Source organism: Salarias fasciatus, chromosome 23 (genome assembly GCF_902148845.1).
Source record: "Salarias fasciatus chromosome 23, fSalaFa1.1, whole genome shotgun sequence".
Classification (NCBI taxonomy): domain Eukaryota; kingdom Metazoa; phylum Chordata; class Actinopteri; order Blenniiformes; family Blenniidae; genus Salarias; species Salarias fasciatus.
Genome location: NC_043766.1, coordinates 5,844,283 through 5,863,815, shown reverse-complemented (window position 1 = coordinate 5,863,815; position 19,533 = coordinate 5,844,283). Strand labels below are relative to the sequence as shown.

Here is a 19,533-nt window from a genome sequence, read left to right as displayed (position 1 = left end):
ACATCGCACAGGATAATCAGCCAAGAAAATTTTCCCTCTTGGCTTGTACAAGTTTGTTTTAGTAACCTGAGGGAGTAGAGACAGCTGGTTTCACCACTGAACCGCTCCAACAAAGTCTACCACTCTGTCTCCCTCAATGAGTCTCTCCTTCCTCTCGCAGCACTCTCTTTCTCCCATTTCCTCTCCTGTTTTACTTGGCAGGTTCTAAACTCTTCTTTTTGTTGTATAGTAGAACTGAACTCAGCCTATTTCTTCCCTCCAGTGTTGGCTCTTCCTCAGCTGCATCACCTGATCCCTGATGGTGAAGTTACCAGTATTAAGATAACTCGTGTGGATACCTCAGAGCCGCTGGCCATCAGCATTGTTGGAGGCAGCGAGACCCCTTTGGTTCGCATCCTCATCCAGGACATTTACAGAGAAGGGGTTATAGCTAGAGATGGACGTTTGCTGCCGGGGGATATGATCCTCAAGGTAAAATGACTTCCACAAAACAAGCCAGAAGCAATTTAAGGCATCGGTCACGTTTTAATCTCGCCTCTGTGCTTCTCTTGCAGGTGAATGGCATCGACATCAGCAATGTACCACACTGTTTCGCTGTGGCCACCCTCAAACAGCCGTGTCAACTTCTCCGGCTAACTGTGCTCAGAGAACAGCGCCACCGCTACCGCTCGCATTCACATGGCCACCCGCACAGCCACGGCCACAGCCACGAACTTGCCGGAGGCCACCCGTCTCACGGCCTGCCCCACCACCCCATGAGGGATGACAGCATCCACGTGGTCCTGAACAAAAGCACGCCAGAGGAACAGCTGGGCATTAAGCTAGTGAGGCGACCAGAAGAGCACGGAGTCTACATCTTCCACCTGCTGGAGGGTGGCCTGGCAGCACGTGATGGACAGTTGTGCGTTGGCGACCGCGTGCTAGCCATCAATGGGCACGATCTGCGTTACGGTGCACCGGAGCATGCAGCGCTGCTTATTCAGGTCAGTCAGCAGGGACGAAAGGAAAAAGCAGTCATTAGCATAACATAGGAAGTTCACAGTTGTGACAAATTTGCCCGTGTGTTGTTGCTGACCATGAGCGACTCCATTCTGTTCTTACAGAGTCCCCGAGGTATTAAAGATAATTGTGGTGATTCAGGGTAATTGTGTTGTGCTGTGCTGTTGTGTCTGCTCTGACTGCAGTTAATAGTATTTAATAGTGGTGACTCCCTGATGGACTGTGCCGTGCGGCCGCCTCTGGTTCCTGGCTGATGCCAGTCAATGATGGTGTGTTTTTGGTTAATAGCAGTTAATTGTAGTGTGTTTGTGGTGAACTGTGCAGGGTCTGCGGGCTCAGAGTTCCTGTCTGAGCAGTCTGACTGATTCTTCTGGGTCTCAGTGGAGCCATGATGGCCTCTCAGAGCAGAGAGATTAAGAACTGGCAGTAGAGAAATTAAATTAGTCCAATTAAGGCAATAATGGATTGGACTACCTTATTCAGGACTCAGCTCAGTGCAAATCTCCAACGAATGGCAGCCGGAAAGGGAAGCGTGCTGGTCTGGATGGATTTTATGCAGTCTGCATGTAAATGTATTAATGAGTGTAGAGAGAGGTGGCAATTGTAACTTTCCCCCATATTAAACACACACACACGGCGAATTAATTAATAAAATGAATATATATTTCCAGACTGTACCTTGAAGTTGGACCAGATTGTATTTAGTCACATAGGCATGATGTATTTTAAGTTTAAAGGTAATCAGAGAGAGAACAAGCTTTATGATGAATTTGAGGTTTTGGTGTCCCAATAGTTAAAAAAAAAAAAAAGGTTTTGTTTGGCAAAACCATCTTGATATAATTGCTATATAAGTGGAATTAATTTACATTAACCTTATGTACATTATGTTTTTTAGTAAGCGCCTGTATATAATAGTGAAATTGTTCCAAACCGTGACTGGACTATTTACTGAAGTTAAAGTTGATCTGATAAAATTTAGTTAAACATGCTGTCTCATATTTAATATAGAGACAACAGGAAAGGATACAGCTACATTAACCCCATCTGAAAAAGATTAAACAAATTTAATATACGTTTGGTTTTTCCATAAAAATAACCATAGTGTTGCTGGCTGCAGTTGTTGTTCTGTCGTTGTTTTGATCCATCTGTGGGTGTTGCTGATCGTCTTATACCTTTCTTTGCCAGAATGCAAAAAATACCTTCAGAACTGTTATTTTCACATTCTCAACAGCTCAGTGAAAACCTTGTGTTTTCTGCTGTTGTTTTTAGGCGAGTGAGGAGTGTGTCCACTTCATAGTGTCTCGTCAGATCTGCCTGCCCACTCCAGATATCCTACAAGAAGCCCCCTGGGGCATGGACGGCCCTCCACCCTATTCCCCTGTGGATATTGAGCAAACACTGCTGGTGAGTGGCAGATAGACTTTTTTATACACCAGAGAAAAAACAAAATAAAAACAGTAGTGATGCACAAAGAAGAGTTTAGCTCCACTGGCCACGATGCATTTCTTTAAGGTGCAAATGATCCATGGAGGTGTTATTTGCCCATCAATACAGTGCATTTCATTCATAAAGTACAGCAAGCAGTACTTCTTGAATCTAGGTGCTGATGTTTTCACAATGGCCAACCACAAATATAACATCTCCACATCCTCTTGGATTTAGTTTTCTTCTACCATACTGACCCGAAGGCTGAACCTCCTCCATCCATTGTGGAAGTACAGCTTAATATCACAATATGAGACCATCTGCATAAGTTTTAACAATGTCAAATTCACAGGCTGTCTTCATGTAAAAATATCAAACTTGGTTCTGCAGCAGTGTGAGTACTGACGAGATTAGACATTCAAAAATGCTGGTAAAAATCAGGTTTTGCATATCAGGGAATAGATTTTCCTAAAGGTGGAGCTGGAAGAAAGGTGCAACTTGTTATTTAGCTAAGCCTCTGAATTACAGAAAGTAGAAAACCACTACATTCATTGATGAGTAGCTACAAAACACTCCGGTGACACCCACTCCTTGTTTCACAATGCATTCTGAACTCAAAGCCAACACACAATAGCCTTCAACTTAGGATCTTAGAAGAGTGTGCGTCATAGGTCTTACTCACAACATGTTGTGTTGGTATGCAGTAAATGCGGATAGTTTTCACACAGCGTCTCGCCCTGAGGTTATTCATGTGAGTGTCAGTGTTCTGCCACTGTGAATGCAGTACATTAGGCAAAGCAGCAGACGCTACATCCCACCACCTTCAATGTGTCCATGTCTTATTCAGTCCAACTCAAGCCTCCCTCATCTGACTCTCAAACACTAGTGCCATAAATGAACTCTCCCACACTAAATCCCACGCACAGCTTTGTTCACCACACCAAATGGTGCATCATGGCATTTATGAATGAATCAGGCTCTCGAACCAGGCCCAGGCACAAAACAGGGGAGGAACATGAGATGCTCGATTTTCTATCTTTTAACCATCATACACTATGTATCATCAGTTAAAGTAATGACAGTTGAAGAGAGTGAGAGAAAACAGTTGCTGTTATGCAAATGTGCTGCTGCGACTGCTGCTGCTGCTTCTACTACTACTACAAAATTCAATTAGCTTATGCAATCTATAGAAGGTGACCTTAGTGTACTTCATATCATGTTTGGAGCTCTCGCAGCTTCACGGAGATACTTAAAAATCCATAATGAGAGAATCAGCAATGGTTGTATGACATAATTTATCATGGCATTGTCATTTAAATGCATGATATCCATTTAAAAAGGCTGTGATGCACGTCCTTCATCATTGTGTCGTCTGCTTCAACCATTCTTTCCTTCTACCTTCTCTCTCCATTGTAAAGGACTCTTGTCAGAAGCCTGCTTGTTATGAGAAGACTGTTACTCTAAGTAAGGAGCCGTATGATTCCCTGGGCATGACGGTGGCGGGTGGCATGTCCAGCCGAGGGTGGGACCTTCCCATTTACGTCACCAATGTGGACGCTGATGGTGTGGTGGGGCAGGAAGGCTCCATTCGCAAAGGTAAAATGTCAAATTATCTTAATACTCCCAATCCTTGTTTTTGAAATGTGTAATTTCAACTGTCACTTTCCCCCAAAAAATACCATGGAGCAGTGGTTTGCAACTTTTTTATCTAAAAATCCCCAAGGCTCCAAAAAAGCTGTGGACCCCTTGTGCAATCTGTAATTTACCAGATTGATAACGAAAGGACAAACGCTGGCAGACACACCTACTCTCACTAACATTGAGTTGGTTTTCCTGCACTGCTCTACATTCTAGAAAGACTGTTGTTTTTTATGGTTTGGGGATGAATGCTGGTAAAGCGTTTGATGAACACGCAGGACTAATGTTTCATTATGAAGGTTATTCAACTTACCGCTGTGGTTCACTGCTCTTTTAAACAAGGCCAAAGCAAGAACACAAACAGAGGAATGGATGTAATAATGTTCAGGATGGGTTGTCTCTGGAGGAGGCTACATCAAGCATTTAATTTTTTTGTTTTATGAAATCAGTCAGGTCTGAAATAGCAAACACAGGACAAGCGACTCGAATGAGTAAGCCCAATGCTGCGGTCTTGAGATTCTATGATACAGATAAAACTAGAGGGAGCGGGATATTTTCACCTCGACTGCTGATAGTGGCATAGCCATCCTATGGCTTCTTATTAAAGCCGTCATCACATTAAAATGATTTTCTGCCTGAGGAGGGAACAGACTGGGTCTAACAGTAGCATCAAGACCGAGAAAAAAAGAGGTGTTTGTTGTTCCTCGCAGTTCAAAGTGCATATCACTGTATTCATATGGGACAAAGCAGCAGCAGCTGTCTCTGCGCTGTGGAAAAAAATGTTTGTGTATTGTAATGGAGCATTAATCTGCATTTGCATATCCTCGCAGGGCAAACGTGTCCTTTTTGAGTCGCTCACTTGATGGAGCTCGTATATTTATCTTCACACCACTTTCATCACTGGGAGGCTTTTTAAAGCACAGGTGGCGGTCGGTTTCCATCCCTTTGTGTTCTAGCTGGGGAGGAGAAGCTTATGAATATTAAACAGGCAGATGATGAGTCCTTGTCCTGTGAGGTCTTTTGGAAAGCTATTAACAGGGCAGCAACCTTCAGGCAGAGAATGAGCTGTGCCTCCCCTCCTCTTCTCCACCCCCCCCCAACCCCTCCCCCATAACCACAGGTGACATTTTGCTAAACGTGAACGGGGTGGATCTGACGGGCGTGACGCGCGGCGAGGCCGTGGCCAACCTGAAGAACACGTCCTCTCCCGTCGTGCTCAAGGTCCTGGAGATGCGTCCACCTGAGGAAAGTCTGCAAGAATGTACGCTGCCACCTTGTCTTGTGCCGTCGCCCACCGATAGCACCAAGAGCCCGCTGCCCAATGACGATTACTCCCCGCTGTGGGTGTCATGGCTGCAGCTACCGAGGTGAGCGCTCACTAAAATCTCTCCATGTACGGTTTTACATTTTTCCTGAGTCCAGTATAATTTTCACCCTTTTGACCTCCACCAGCTGGTGCAAACTTGAAATCTTGACAGAGCCAGCTGGGAGAAGAAAGCTCATTATACTTTTAAAACAAACTTTTCAGCTAGAATATTCACCGCTATTACAGGAGAGAGGCATCTGAGAGTGAAAAACTTTTTTTCTGATTGGTGCATTTCAATTTATTTTCTGGAAAAAACAGTTCTGTCAGGTGGTGCATTGACAGCAATAAATAACAGTTGCCCCTACTTTTATTAAATATGAATAAATAAAGCATTTTCTCAGACAGTGAATTGATTGTGAGTTGAAACCAGCTACCGAGTCTCTGAAAATGCACCGTAGTCTAGACCAGTGGGGGTGTGGGGATTGAAGGAATTTGAATATAGTTTTCATATGGCCCTGCTTTATTTCTATGAGATGGATGAAGTTGAACCAATCTCCCTGCTTTACATTTCTAGGAAGGAAAAAAAAAAAACACTCCTTCCTTTAAAGAGCTGCCAGGCCTTTAGATTGAAGCAGCCTTCTGGCTGCTTAAACTACCCAGTATAGATACATAGTACATGTAATTTAAAGATAGAGTTGAGAGATTAGTGTGTTTAATCTCCCTCTTGGTTCCATTCAGGCATCTCTACTGCTGCAAAGACATCGTTCTGCGGCGGAGTACTTCAGGCAGCCTCGGTTTCAGTATTGTGGGAGGTCAGGAGGAGGTCAACTGCAATCAGTCCTTTTTTATCCGGTCCATCGTCGAGGGAACGCCAGCCTACAACGATGGCAGGATAAGGTATCCAGCTTATGCATATCACTTATAAACCTAACCATTAACAGTTGTAGACCAGCAAAATACATGTGCAAGGATAGCACTTACAAATATTTTTATTTTATGGGTAATTATTTATCTTAACAATTATAAATAGAATATGTGACGCAGAAAAGATTTAATTGGTCAAAAAACAACAAAGTAATTCTTGTAATAAAGTTATTCTTTTATTTGTGACTTGTATTACATACAATAATGAACAAGATCAGAATTTCTAGTGCAGCCTCTAGAATAGGTTCAGATAGTTAACACAGAGGAAAGTCTTTTAACAGCAGCATATGTCCTTTACAGGTCACAGTGTACGAGATTTCAAAACACTGTGAAATTTGTTTTTATATATATTTTTTTTTTTAAAGTGTGTTTTTTTTCCCAGATCTTGTAAAAAAAAAAATATATATTTTTTTTTTGAAGAATCAAAAACAAAAAACTTAAGAAATCTTGTAAGGTTTTCCGCTTCATTTGTATTTGGAGTGACAATGACAAATTTATGAAAAGATGCCATCTCAAAGACCAAATTTCGTTTGATGGTCAAAATTTCAGTGTGCCCTTTGTTTCTCTGTGAAACATTTTCTAAGTGTATCTTTTGTTCTGTGTAGGTGTGGAGACATTCTGCTGGAGGTGAATGGAAAAAGTACGTGGGGGATGACCCACACGGCGTTGGTTCGCCTTCTGAAGGAGCTCCGGGGAAGGATCACGCTAACCATCGTCTCCTGGCCGGGCAGCCTGCTGTAGCAGTGCTATCCAGACCATCCAGCACTGCATCAGTGGCACTGACCAAGGAATGTGGAAGACAGATCATTAAGACTAAATCACCACCCCTGAGCTTGCTGTGTGTGTGCGGTGGGAGCTTATGATAGTGCTGTAGCTGTTTGGATACCTCACTCCTGCTGGACAAATGAGACTTTTCCAGGAGTTTGGAGCGGGACACACAAGAACTGGATTGTTACCAGAGGTTAACTCGCCCATTAAATCCAAGGATGCAGAACTGTTTGGATCCAGGCCTGAGACATTTCCAACTTGTTTGTTGGGTGTTTGTTAAAGGATTCTTTGGAACAGCATTCAGTAAATGGGTGGAGATACAACACGTTGCCAATTCCAGTAGTTAAATATTAGGATATGCGTTAAGTTGGACTCACATTTCTTTACTGTAAATGTTGGGTGTCTAAAAAAAAAAAAAAAAAGTACTGATCTGCACACTTGTAAAATGTTTCTTTTGTTTGTTTGTCGTACAGCCTTCAAATGTAGGCTTTATTCTGTTTGTACTGAAAGTGGTTGTCATCTTCATCTGTTTGACCTGACGACACGTTGCCAAGTAGTAGTCTGTGAGGTTTTTCTGTTATTTCAGAAGCTATGGCTAAATTATCACACCACTGATAAGGAAAATATATGAAAAAAATGGATCAATGTGTTCATAACATGTTTAAAAGAAGAAGAAAAAACAATATTTAATTAGGTGACTTTGTGGAGGCCTTACTAATTTTCTTACTTTTAAGAAGAAAAAATTGACTTGGTTTCTTCGTATCAGTGGATGAACTGAGGCTCATTTACTGCGGTTCTGTCTGTCACATTTTGGCCTGTGTAGTATATCTGATGGTACATTTGGTTAAATGATCAATAAAGTCATTTGAAAAACAGAGTTTGTGTATAAAAATTATTAACAGAATCACAGCAATGGCTACTTGTGCCAACTATTTCTAGAGCACTAAATAGTCAATACCTAAAGCAACATACACGCATATTGCAGACAAAACACTAAATCAAATAATACTTAAACTCTGTACCTTTTTTTTCAGGACTGATGCATTTTCTGATGCAATACACTGTAAGATCATATAGAGTAGTTTTTACGTCCAGCAAACTTGAATCCTGAGAACCATTCAGATTTTACTTCCCCCTCTTGGTCAGCGGAAAGCCTTTAGTTGTCGTCTCTACTTCTGTACTTTTGTGTTTCTTTTTTCTTTTCTTCTCTGCATCATACTTTCTATTCCTGCTGCTGTTATTAAAGGCCACAGGTGATAATTGTGACACTTGGTCTTTAGAAACGTAATTCTGTGTTTTCCTGTTTGACCTTGGTGATGTTTTAGCTCTATCCATTTTAGCTCTCTCCCTCCATTCTTCAGCAGTACTTTCCAATCTCTGGCGACTGTGTCCTCGGCTCGTTGGGTCGCTGCACTTCATGTTCTTTTTATCACTAAAAAACACAGAGCACACACACAGTGTTTTTAATTTGCACTTGTCACTGATTCTACTAATCTGTGATTCTATGAAGAACTTCTCTTCTGGGCTTTTATAGTCATCTTCCTCACGCCTGACTAATGACGAGCCTAACATGAGAGTCACAGCACACCCTTCACATTGAAGTGAAGCAGTAATGCTGCGAAATCATCTGAGCTAAAAACAGCATATTATTTACTGTATGACCTGGAGTGTAGTGAAATTACCGACTTCACTTGTCGTCACTGCACACATTTTCTTCTCCACATGACCTGTGATACGTTCTTTTTTTCACCCAATATATTTTCATATATTTTCTTTAAAACTATTTTAAATATATTAATATTAATATCAATATATTAAACTATATAACGAGACAATAAAATAAAATGTAATGGTCTCATCATGGTGGCTTTGTATTAGCCATCTGTATCACTTAATGCTTAGTGGAGGTATTATGATTTCTAACTTATATTTTTTGTAAAAATAATTAACAGGAAATTACCAGAAGGCGGGACATTTGAAAACTGCAATGTTTACCTAGTGACAAAACTAAAGTAACATAAAAAAGCTTTGCAAATTAATATGTTTTGTCTTAAATTGTTAGCATTGGGCTGGCTGTCTAGTCAGCACGTGTCTCTCAATGTTATTCAGCATGTAGTTCAAAAGTAATTTACACAATCGGAGACCACACATAACTGCAGTTTGTAACTGCAATGGATCCTTTTTTTAAATGAAAAGATTTGAAGCTGCTCCACACAGGGCCTTCGTTGAGCGTGACCAGAGAAGAGAGAATCATGCAGAACACTCAGGAAGACACGGTTCAAACCAGTCAAAGTTTTAATAAGCAAAATTAAAAGAAAAAAAAAACCTTGACCTTAATCTGCTATTGTTCTATTGTTAGCAACTACAGCAATGCGGTCATAACTAAAGTAATTTTTTTTGCTCTGTTTGTAATGCCATGTGGCAGCCAGCTGCCTACGTTGAGGGATAGCATATGTATTTTAACATACTTGTGCTGATGCATGTCAAAGTTGAATAACATCAAAACTTGGGTTTACTCAGTCCTGCCAGTTCTGATCTAAACTGATTTAAAAATATATGCTTCAGTATGGTAACAAACATTTATCTATTTACTTATTTACACAGCTGGTCATTGGGAGGTTATGTTACTGTAATTTGCTGGCCAACATTATTATATATGATGACAATAAAGCTTCATAGTCACATGATTCCAAGGTAACTCAGGGGCCTCAGAAAGATTAGTGTTGATTACAAAAGAGGACTTGGGATCAGAGAATCGATAAAGAATGCTTTCTTTCTTGACATTAGATGCAAAATGCTGCAGAGCCACTGTTGCTCTTTAGCCAAGATTTTTTTCGTAGATTTATTTGTAACTAATTATGAAATTATCTTAAGATATAGACCCTGTCCAAAAGAAATCCAGAAGTACATTGAAAGGCCCCAAACTTAGGTGATGCCTACACTCGTCATCCACCCACAGACAAAGACACTTCTCAAAGTAACACCTCTGCTCAGTTGCAAATACCAAAGGCAGTTTTTAGAGACGCTGCAAGAGTTGTCAAGAATTCCTCTTTTATGTCACTTGTTCATTTTAGTAACAATAATTGTCATGCTCATTTCATTTATACCTTTATCTCAGTGTCATTTTCATCAGGTTTTCACAATTGATAGAATTTCTTGCAATACTCCACTTGGAATAGTTAAAAAAATGACCTTTCCTCTTTGATCTTGACCTTCACTCTAAGCCTATTAAATTCAACGGCTTGGCTCAGGCACCACAAATTGATGCTAACAGAATTAGGCTGGTGAAAATGGTTTTAACAGCTGAAATGTGAAGTACATTTGTCGATGTCCTTTGAGTGGCTTAGCTGAATACAACTGAAGCATTTTCTGATCCTTCTTCCTCTGTCTCTCAGCATACTGCACAGTTAACACATTTCCAGGAGGACGCTAGTTCAGATCAGGTCATATCATGGAGTTTAGGACAGGAGTGATGGTGGTTCTTATAAAACAGGCACAGTCAGGATGACATTGATTCTACCTAATTGCATTAAAGAAAACATCTTTCCCACCGCTGAGGGAGAGTCTATGGAGGATACAAATGTTATTGTTTTTCCCCTTCTTGCAGCTCGCGCACCTCACCCCTTTGGCACAGTATGTGGATTGCAATTTCATAATAATCAGCCTGACCTTTCAGAATCATTGCATTTCTCACAGCCTCAGTAAAAGTGTCAGCTTGCTCACAAAAAGCCTACTGGAAAAGGACACACACTGCACTTCTAATGCAGAAACTCTGCTCACACATGGCTGGAGTAATTATTACCATTCACTCGCACAACACAGAGAGAGAAAGCCTTTAGGGACAGAGTTGTTGCAAGTACAAAGCTAAATATATTCAATATTTGGAGACAGCTCTTCTGTTAGCAGCAGGGATTAGGACCCAAGGCCCACATTTGTTCTTGCTGAGAGCCATTAGTTTTAACACAGAAACAGCCACCTCACAAAACACCAAGAACACAGGCAAGCTACTCCCAGGGAGACAGTGTTAGTGAGAGTAAATTATAGCACGATGCCTTAGGATTTGCTTAATTTCATAATTTCAACCATCAGCAGAGCAGTTTGTCAGAGGAAGCAGTTATCACACTTTTCAGAGCAGGCCTGCGCCTACAGCACTGCACATTTATCAACACTAGACCTACAGTAGTGTATCAATGAGGCACACCGTGGGTTATAAAACACACTTTTGTGGCTGACACACAATATAGCTTTCTAAATAGGTAGTGACAGCGGGTACAGGAAAAGAATCTGGATGTAGCACCTAACTGTTGGGATAGGACATGTTATCTCGGCCTCGTTGAGGAGAATTTCATTCACCAAGAGAAACACCCTGGATTTGTCTTCCTTGGGATGTTGTTTAAAATTGTGATTAATTTCATTATAAAATAATCTGCCAATTATTATCATAAATAATCCTTTAGGTATTATTTCTCCAAAAGAACAAAAAATTGGTCATTAAAACGATCCAATATTAACAAAACCATACTGTGTGGTGGTTTTCTCTTGGCATTCTCGTTTTGTCCCACAGTTAAAGGCATGTGTTTTAAAGGTGCATTAAGGAGTTTGCACGTTTTATGCGAAACAGCGCCCCCTGCAGGCCTTGGGTGTAATGCAGCTTAGTGAAAAAGTCGTGCCTGTGGCTTGCGTGCACGGAAGAGGGGTACTCCTTCCTCGCTCTTTTAGTAGCGCTCGAGTAAAATGTAAGTTTCTTTTGCCTGGTGGAGTCTGTGCTGGAGCTGTGGCAGTGCTAGAAGCCAGTCTTTTCTTACTTTCTGGAAGATCCTGCTCAGTTGTTGCTCACTAAGCATCTGGCGGAGTAATGGCAGACAAAACGAAACCTAACTAAATCAGGCCAGCCGGAGCATGCATTACGTCATTCCTTTCAAATTCTCCCCCCAAAAAAAATTCTGGTGCCGGACCGGCACTGCAACTTTCAAGTGACAATTTAGCGCTGTTAGAGGTACTTGTAATGAATATGTCAGGGCACATTGTACACATCATTAAAAATGTGTAACATATTTATGGTGGAAAATAAGTATTTTTAATGTTGAAAAACTCCTTAATGCACCTTTAAGGTGAATTGTGGACAACTGACAACCTGTCCAGTGCACTCTGCCTTTTCCTCAAAGATAAGCTGGAATTTACTTTTGCCCTCACGATTCTAAATTTGACTGAATGGTGAGCAAGGAACGTTTAAGACTGACCCTGAAGCCAGGATAAAAGTGGTATCAGGCACAAAAGCTGCCAAAGAAAATGAAGAAAAAGACGGGATTTTCCTGTGCCTGTCTTCGCCTGCGGCAGAAGAATGTGGTAATTTGGATCACACTATACCTCCCAGGTCTAAAACAAAACTTTGAGGACAGGAGAGTTCCTACAAATCACACAGCTGCCATCAAAGTTGTATTGAGGAGTCTTTTACCCAGAAGACCAACAAAGCTTTTGTGTGTTTCCTGCTTAGGTAGGGAATCACTCGATCAAACACCTACTTAGTCTCTTATTGATTTTAGAACGTAAAATGTTACAGTCATCATGTGCTACATGGTTTAACTGAGTTTTGATGTATCACATCAGATCAGCCTTTCAGTTTCCAGATTCATGTAAGATTAAATAATACTATCTTGTTAATACTGAGACTAACCTTATAGCACTCTTTAATGGTGGATTTACTGCAAGTTCAAACATAAAGATCAATATCATTTTAATTTCCACATCACACTTTGGCTTCTCCACTCAATTATTGTTTAGAAAACTTTCTGGGTTTGCATGTCTTTGTCCAACAATATCTAAGGTAGCTGAGGGATTTTCAAACAAGATTTATGTTTCTTTGCCACACATAGGTTATCAATCGCGAAATAAAGGGATATTACGTGTCACCATTGTGTAAGAGTGAGCATATGTGTGCAAGAAATAGATGATAAAAGAGTGTAATACAGTGCCAGCTGGAGAAAGACCAACATTAATCATTCAGAGCAGAGATTTACTATCAGTGTTGTTGACCAAATGTTCAATGAGCGCCTGAGCATATGCCCACATAGGAAAGATACAACTTGTCTGAAAAGTGTGAAACTGACGCATGAGTAACAATATGAGCAGCACCCTCGTGGAATGTTTTGGTGGCCGTGAATTAAAGACAGGCTGTCATGACTACAGCTGATAACCAGTAGCTGATGTTAACAGGAATGCCCTCTCGAGCTCTGTTCGTTCTGTGACTCAGCACAGGGCATGTGGGCCGCAAAGCTCCGCAATGAGCAACACAAATGTGCAATGTAACAGTTGTGCCGCAATGTAACACTTACTGTGACCCCGCCGATGAACAATAAGGATGGAAAGCAGCAAGAAAAGGCTCCATCTGTTTCTTCCTCTTTTGCCCACACTATAACAATGAATCCCCACTGGCTCTGGTCTATAAATAGCCCAGAGTACAGTCATAAATCAACGCTGCTGAAATCATATAACCTGTATATGTGCATGCCTGTGTGCGTGTGTGTGTGTGTGTGTGTGTGTGTGTGTGTGTGTGTGTGTGTGTGTTTGCGTGCGTCATATGAACAGCGTCAAACATGTGATCACAATAGGACAAAAATATAAACAAATCCCAGAGGCTCTGAGTAGCGCAGTCTGGGCCACACAAATCGTCCTCAGTGACTGCAGCGTTAGAACAAATCTGTCATATCAAGAGCTGAATCTCCGGCACATTCCCTGTGTATCTGTCCTGCACATGTGATTCCTGTTTTTTCAGTTTGCCAGCTGTCCCCATGTCCCACTTCCCTCATCTGACCCACAAGATTGTTCAGAGCTTTACATACAAACCTAAATCCAGTTGAACAGCACATAAACAGCCCAGGAAAAGTTCACAGCTTCTAGTTAAAAAAAAGTGCTGACAAGCCAAACAGAGCATGAGTAAATTTTACGAAAGCACAGCACAGAGACAAGTTCCTCAGTTTGTCAGCTCTGCTATTTTTCATTATTAATTAACAGTGAGGTTCCAACAGTGGGTGACTCAGAAAACATAGTATTATCAACAGTCTTACCGATTATATAATAATTAGGCTAAGCTTCAGTGGTACTGCGTGTACGTTTGAAGCATTTAGAGCGAAAGTAAGATACAGTATTGTAGGGCCAGAATGCTATCTATAGAAATTAAATCACTTTCACTGAAGGACAAGGATAAGAGTATCACTGGTTCTTAATATCAAGCTTGGAATTAAATAATGGCTGTCAAGGAATTCAGCCTTTTTTTGAAAAGCTATGAAGATGGGCATTCAAGTGCAATTTACATAATTAAACAGCCCACATGGTGGTGAAGTGATTTAGCCTCCTAAACCAGCACGACATAAGTATTTGATACATCAGAGAAACAGACCTTTGGTAAAGAAACCATTGCTTGCAATTATAGAGATTAGATGTTTCCTGCAGTTCTTGATCAGGTTTAAGCACACTGCAGCAGGGATTTTGGCCCTTCCTCTGTACAGATCTTCTCCAGATCCTTCAGGTTTGGGGGCTGTCGCTGGGCAACACAGACTTTCAGCTCTCTCCAAAGATTTTCTCTTGGGCTCAGGTCTGGGGACAGGCAAGGCCACTCCAGGACCTTGAGGTGCTTCTTCCGGAGCCACCCTTTAGTTGTCCTGCCCTGGGTTTGGGTTGTTGTCATGCTGGAAGACCCAGCCACGACCCAACTGCAGCGTTCTTATTGAGAGAAAGAGGTTGTTGGCAGAGATCTCACGATATGTGGCTCTGTCCATCTTTCAATAAACATGACACAGTCTTCCTGTCCCCTTTGCATTAAACCATCACCAATGATGTTTCCACCTCCATGCTTCATGGTTGGCACGGTGTTCTTGGAATTGTACTCTTCTTTCTCCAAACACGGCGAGTGGAGTTTATGCCAAAAACTCTATGTTGGAGCGAATTAAGAAAATAAATTTAGTTTGTTTAACTGATATGAATTTAAGTAATGGTAAGAAATACTAAGGTCTGTTTGTTTTTGCTTTGTTGATAATCGTTATTGTCTGTAACTCTCCTCCTCCCTGAGGTGATCCGTTCAGCTTCGTCACGGCCATTGATGCCCCACAAGGTGAGATCTTGCGTTGGAGATGCAGATCAAAGGAAATTGGCATCATCCTGACCTTCTTCCATTTTGTAATTATTGCACCAACAGTTGTTGCCTTCTCACCAAGCTGCTTGCCTATACTGTCCTGTAGCCCATCCCAGCCTTGTGCAGGTTTACAGTTTTGTCCGTGATGTCCTCATGCAGCTCTCTGGTAATGAGTTCAAACAGGTGCAGCTAATCCCGGTTGATAGGTGATCAAATACTTATGCAAGAAATGCAAATGAAAAATTGATCATTTATTAATCATTAACCATTTTCTGGATTTTTGTTTGTGATTCATGTTAACGAGTGGGCCTAAACAATGAAGAAATAGCTTCAATGTTACAGCACTGTTCTCTGCATACAAGCATGCATATTTATATAATTAAAACAGTAACTAAAAGCACGGAATTTTACATATTGCTATTCATGTAAACTGATCCTCAATCTAAATCCCTACAACCCATCCTTTGTTTCTCTTTTTTTCATAATGATTAAACTATACCAGTATACCAGACAGAACAATTTCAGATAACTGACTTTGACTTATCTCATGTAATTATTCTTGAATAAATACTGGACTTCTAACGTACTACAATAAACTGCATTTAAACTGCTGCTGGAATCCATCAATGTGAAAGTCTGCCACTGGAATTTCATGTCAGAAGTCATGGTCATCTTTGTATAAAGCTCCATAACCACTGGATCGTTACACGTACAGATTTGAGAGCTCATTTCGCATATGCCATAAATACGGGAAATATATTATAAGACCTTTTTTTAAAGCGACACTTAACAAAACTGTTGCTTTACAATAAAAAAAAAATGCATGTTAAGTATCTAAAGCTGTATGAGTGAAGGAATATTTGAAAAGGAGAATAGATGTCTCTGTGTGTATTATAGTTGGCAGCTGTCCACGTTGATAATAATTAAATAGACATCTGGCTAACGGTCAACACTGAGTGTGCAGAGTAAATGTAGGGCAAGATTTGGCTTACACACACACACACACACACGCTCACACACACACACACACACACACACACACACACACACACACACACACACACACACACACACACACACACACACACACACACACACACTTTCAATTCATTCACTCTGGCTCTCAGAATGTATTGTTTTATGGCAGGATGTAAAATTTGGAGTAAAAATCCCATTGTTCTTATCAGGTGTAAGTCACAAAAAGGCCAAATTCCATGAAGAATAGGGTAAACACAATTCATTCTTGGCAAGAGCTGTGAAATGCTGCAAGTTTTATCCCTACTGAGTGCACCAGAAAAAAACTCATCATATTGTGCATAGCCAGGCAATAATTTGTCCTGGTCTTACAGCAGTTTTGATTTGTCTTATTTGTAATGTGCTCATTTTCTCTTCTGCGTCTCAGTAGTGTTTTATAGACATCCATTGAAAAAAGGAACCACTCACAATCAAATTTTCAGATAGACATATGTGTGGCAGCATATGGAAACAATGTAGGCTGTTTTGTTGATGTTAGACAGTTTCAGTGAACATGACCTAACATTAGTTTGTGAAATTTTAAAATGAAAGCAAACATTCAGTCCTGAGATACTGTCTTGAGTTCTTGTCCATTTGAGACAGTCTGTATAAGACAAACACACTCTTCCCATAACTGTCTCTCTCTATATATGGTCAAGCTGAAATATTACTGAAATATTACCATGAACTATTGCACAACTCCGATGCCAACAGCATACATTGTACTCATCTCTTGGTTCACCTGGCAAACAGACTATCATGAAACCCTTCACTCCCCCACATCATCATTCTTTGTTCTGTTTTTGGCTTTCAGGGTTTTCAATCACTCCACAGCGAGATTGGAAATTCTATACACATGTGTGTGTGTGTGTGTGTGTGTGTGTGTGTGTGTGTGTGTGTGTGTGTGTGTGTGTGTGTGTGTGTGTGTGTGTGATAAATTAGAAGGCTGCAAATGCACACATATTGAACAAGGCCAGAAAAGAACGAAAAACTGGACAGGAACCAATACCCTTGATTTGTTTAACCCAGAAGGCCACAGCTGCTCGGCAGACATTTACATTCATCTTTGAAGAGTAGTTCAACAATGAGGAGAGGGACGTGTGCAGGAAGAGGATGCACTTTTCAATAAAGATTTTGTGAAAAAGCAACACAGATTTCACAGAAATAAACGGATGGTGATGTAGACAGACGGACCCACCGAGTGTCCTTTTTCCTGTCTCTGTCTCCTTTGCTGTCTTTATGACGATAGTGATGGTGTCTCTCTCTGTCACGCTTATCCCCCAATTTGTAGTATTTCCGACGCTCACGTGATACACCTGAGAAAAAGGGAAGAGCTGAGCCAAACTGATCACATACAAGGGCCATGAAGAGCAGCAGTTGCTCAGGTTACGCATATTCAACTTAAAAATGGAGAATAATGTGATCACTATATAGAAAACGTCACCAATTTAGGACCACATTATTGCAGTAGCATAAGTGAACAAATAAGTCGTCAATTGCTTGAGGAAGATACACACACTGGTGAGTGTTCTTTGTTCAAACGACAACAAAATGTAAAAACACCAAATTGTATAGTTTAAGCCATCCAGAATTGTCAAAATGACACGAGTCAATTATGATTATGAGATATGCTACTTTCCCAATACTCCAGGATTTTTTTCCATCCTGAAAAGAAAAGCCAGGTCCTGATTAAATGCTGAGAGCTGGTAAAGTGTAGCTTCAACATTTCTTCAACTTTTATCAGATAACGCAGTACCTTCTGCGACTTCACCAAATTTACTACAACTTTCAATTTTTAGAAGTTCTTCAATATTACTGTATTCCTGAAGTGACTGAAACGTTACAAACAAATGTATGACAAGCTGATGAATCTATGATTTGGTGGTCATTCAGTGAAAATGTTATGGGCCCTTGTCGTGAAAATTTTATGGTTAAAAGCTCTATTTTTCAACTTTGAATTTTATATAATTCTGTCTTGCAGTTATGAATATGGAAAGTACCCATTCCAAAATAAGCCGTCAGAGGCAAAAACAGAAATAGAAGGATTAAAATATGTGGTTTTTTGGGAATTTGCGTTCCTACCTGAGGAACCTTGGTATTGTGAAGTAGATGGTTCATCCAAGTCTTGATTTTTCCACCTGAAACAGAACATGAAAACACTCCGTTAACGTTTGTAATATCTATGCTGAGAAGAGTGCAAAACTGAGTGGATTCACAAGTTCATTAAAATCATATACAATATGTTGCATGTAGAAATTTTGAGTCTTCACAGAGGCAACTGTTCCCAGATTTAGTTTTTTTTTTGTTGTTTTTGTTTTTTTTTTAAGAATTCCAACTAAAATTTAAAACTAATATGTGGCTCTTTTTTCCAGCCAATAAAACACTATAATTCTTGTGACATGTGTGTATAAATGGAAATGCCACCACACATCTGAATGCAGAAATCAGTATTGGTGCCAGTAGTTGAATTCTTCCCAGTTTTCTCGTTGATTATATTTTGGTGGACTGCATTTTGAAATGTCATTCAGATGTCTGTAATGTTTACATTTATTCATGTTGAGACAACAATCAGTGACCTAACACATTTGCAAATCGTTCATTGAATGAAAAAAAGACGCAAATTGGTCTGCAAAATGATCAAAGCACATCTCCAAATGCACAGCTGTGCTTTCCAAGTGTTTGAAGTGACTGGCTCTATATCAAGGCGCTGTGTGTGTTTGCCAGCCCATGAGGAAAGGATAGAGGGCATATTACTGATACTATCTGGATCCTGTGAATGTCCACGTGGCCAGAACACACCCACTTCCAACTGAAAACTTCCGCGCGTGCTGAGGATAAACTGCATGTGTCTGAAGCTTGTCCAAATGGACCGGCTTTCAAACAGGTGCAAGTCCACACATAAATCCAGACAGAAAACAGTCCATCAATCTTGGATTTTATTTTTGGCCAAACTGACACACAGAGATGGAGAAAAGCTTACTTGCCAGTGGTGAAGAATGAAAGTATGGCTGGATTGGCTGATCAATGTGTCTAGCATACAAACATGTGGCAGGTTGGCAAAACCACATTGGGGGATCACAGGGATATGTTTGGTGCGGTGGTTTATCAAAATTACCAGTGACCCCAACACACAGTTGCTGCCGTTCAGCGACATAAAGCCAGAAGACTGTACCCTCATCCAAAATGCTAACTATTGTCTCTCATGGTCACATATCTACACACAACTACAGGAGCAGGTAGAAATATTGCATCGCCTCAATAAATTGTATCATACATGTACACTAAGGTGATATTTATCTCAATAACACAAAAGACTTATGCACGCGTCGTA

The 19,533-nt window shown here is 40.6% G+C and overlaps 1 protein-coding gene across 5 annotated transcripts in view; it reads left to right on the top strand.

Annotated features, from left to right (window-relative positions):
• Positions 1–7,935, top strand: part of lnx1 (ligand of numb-protein X 1) — a 36,047-nt gene extending 28,112 nt beyond the window's left edge. For all 5 annotated transcript variants that reach the window (XM_030082892.1, XM_030082891.1, XM_030082893.1 and 2 more), the window contains 7 exons: positions 263–471; positions 555–983; positions 2,269–2,403; positions 3,843–4,020; positions 5,183–5,429; positions 6,107–6,265; positions 6,898–7,935. In XM_030082892.1, the coding sequence (XP_029938752.1) occupies positions 263–471; positions 555–983; positions 2,269–2,403; positions 3,843–4,020; positions 5,183–5,429; positions 6,107–6,265; positions 6,898–7,033 (1,493 nt within the window). In that variant the 3' untranslated portion in view covers positions 7,034–7,935. The remainder of the gene's footprint in view (positions 1–262; positions 472–554; positions 984–2,268; positions 2,404–3,842; positions 4,021–5,182; positions 5,430–6,106; positions 6,266–6,897) is intronic.
• The last annotated feature ends 11,598 nt before the right edge of the window (positions 7,936–19,533 follow it).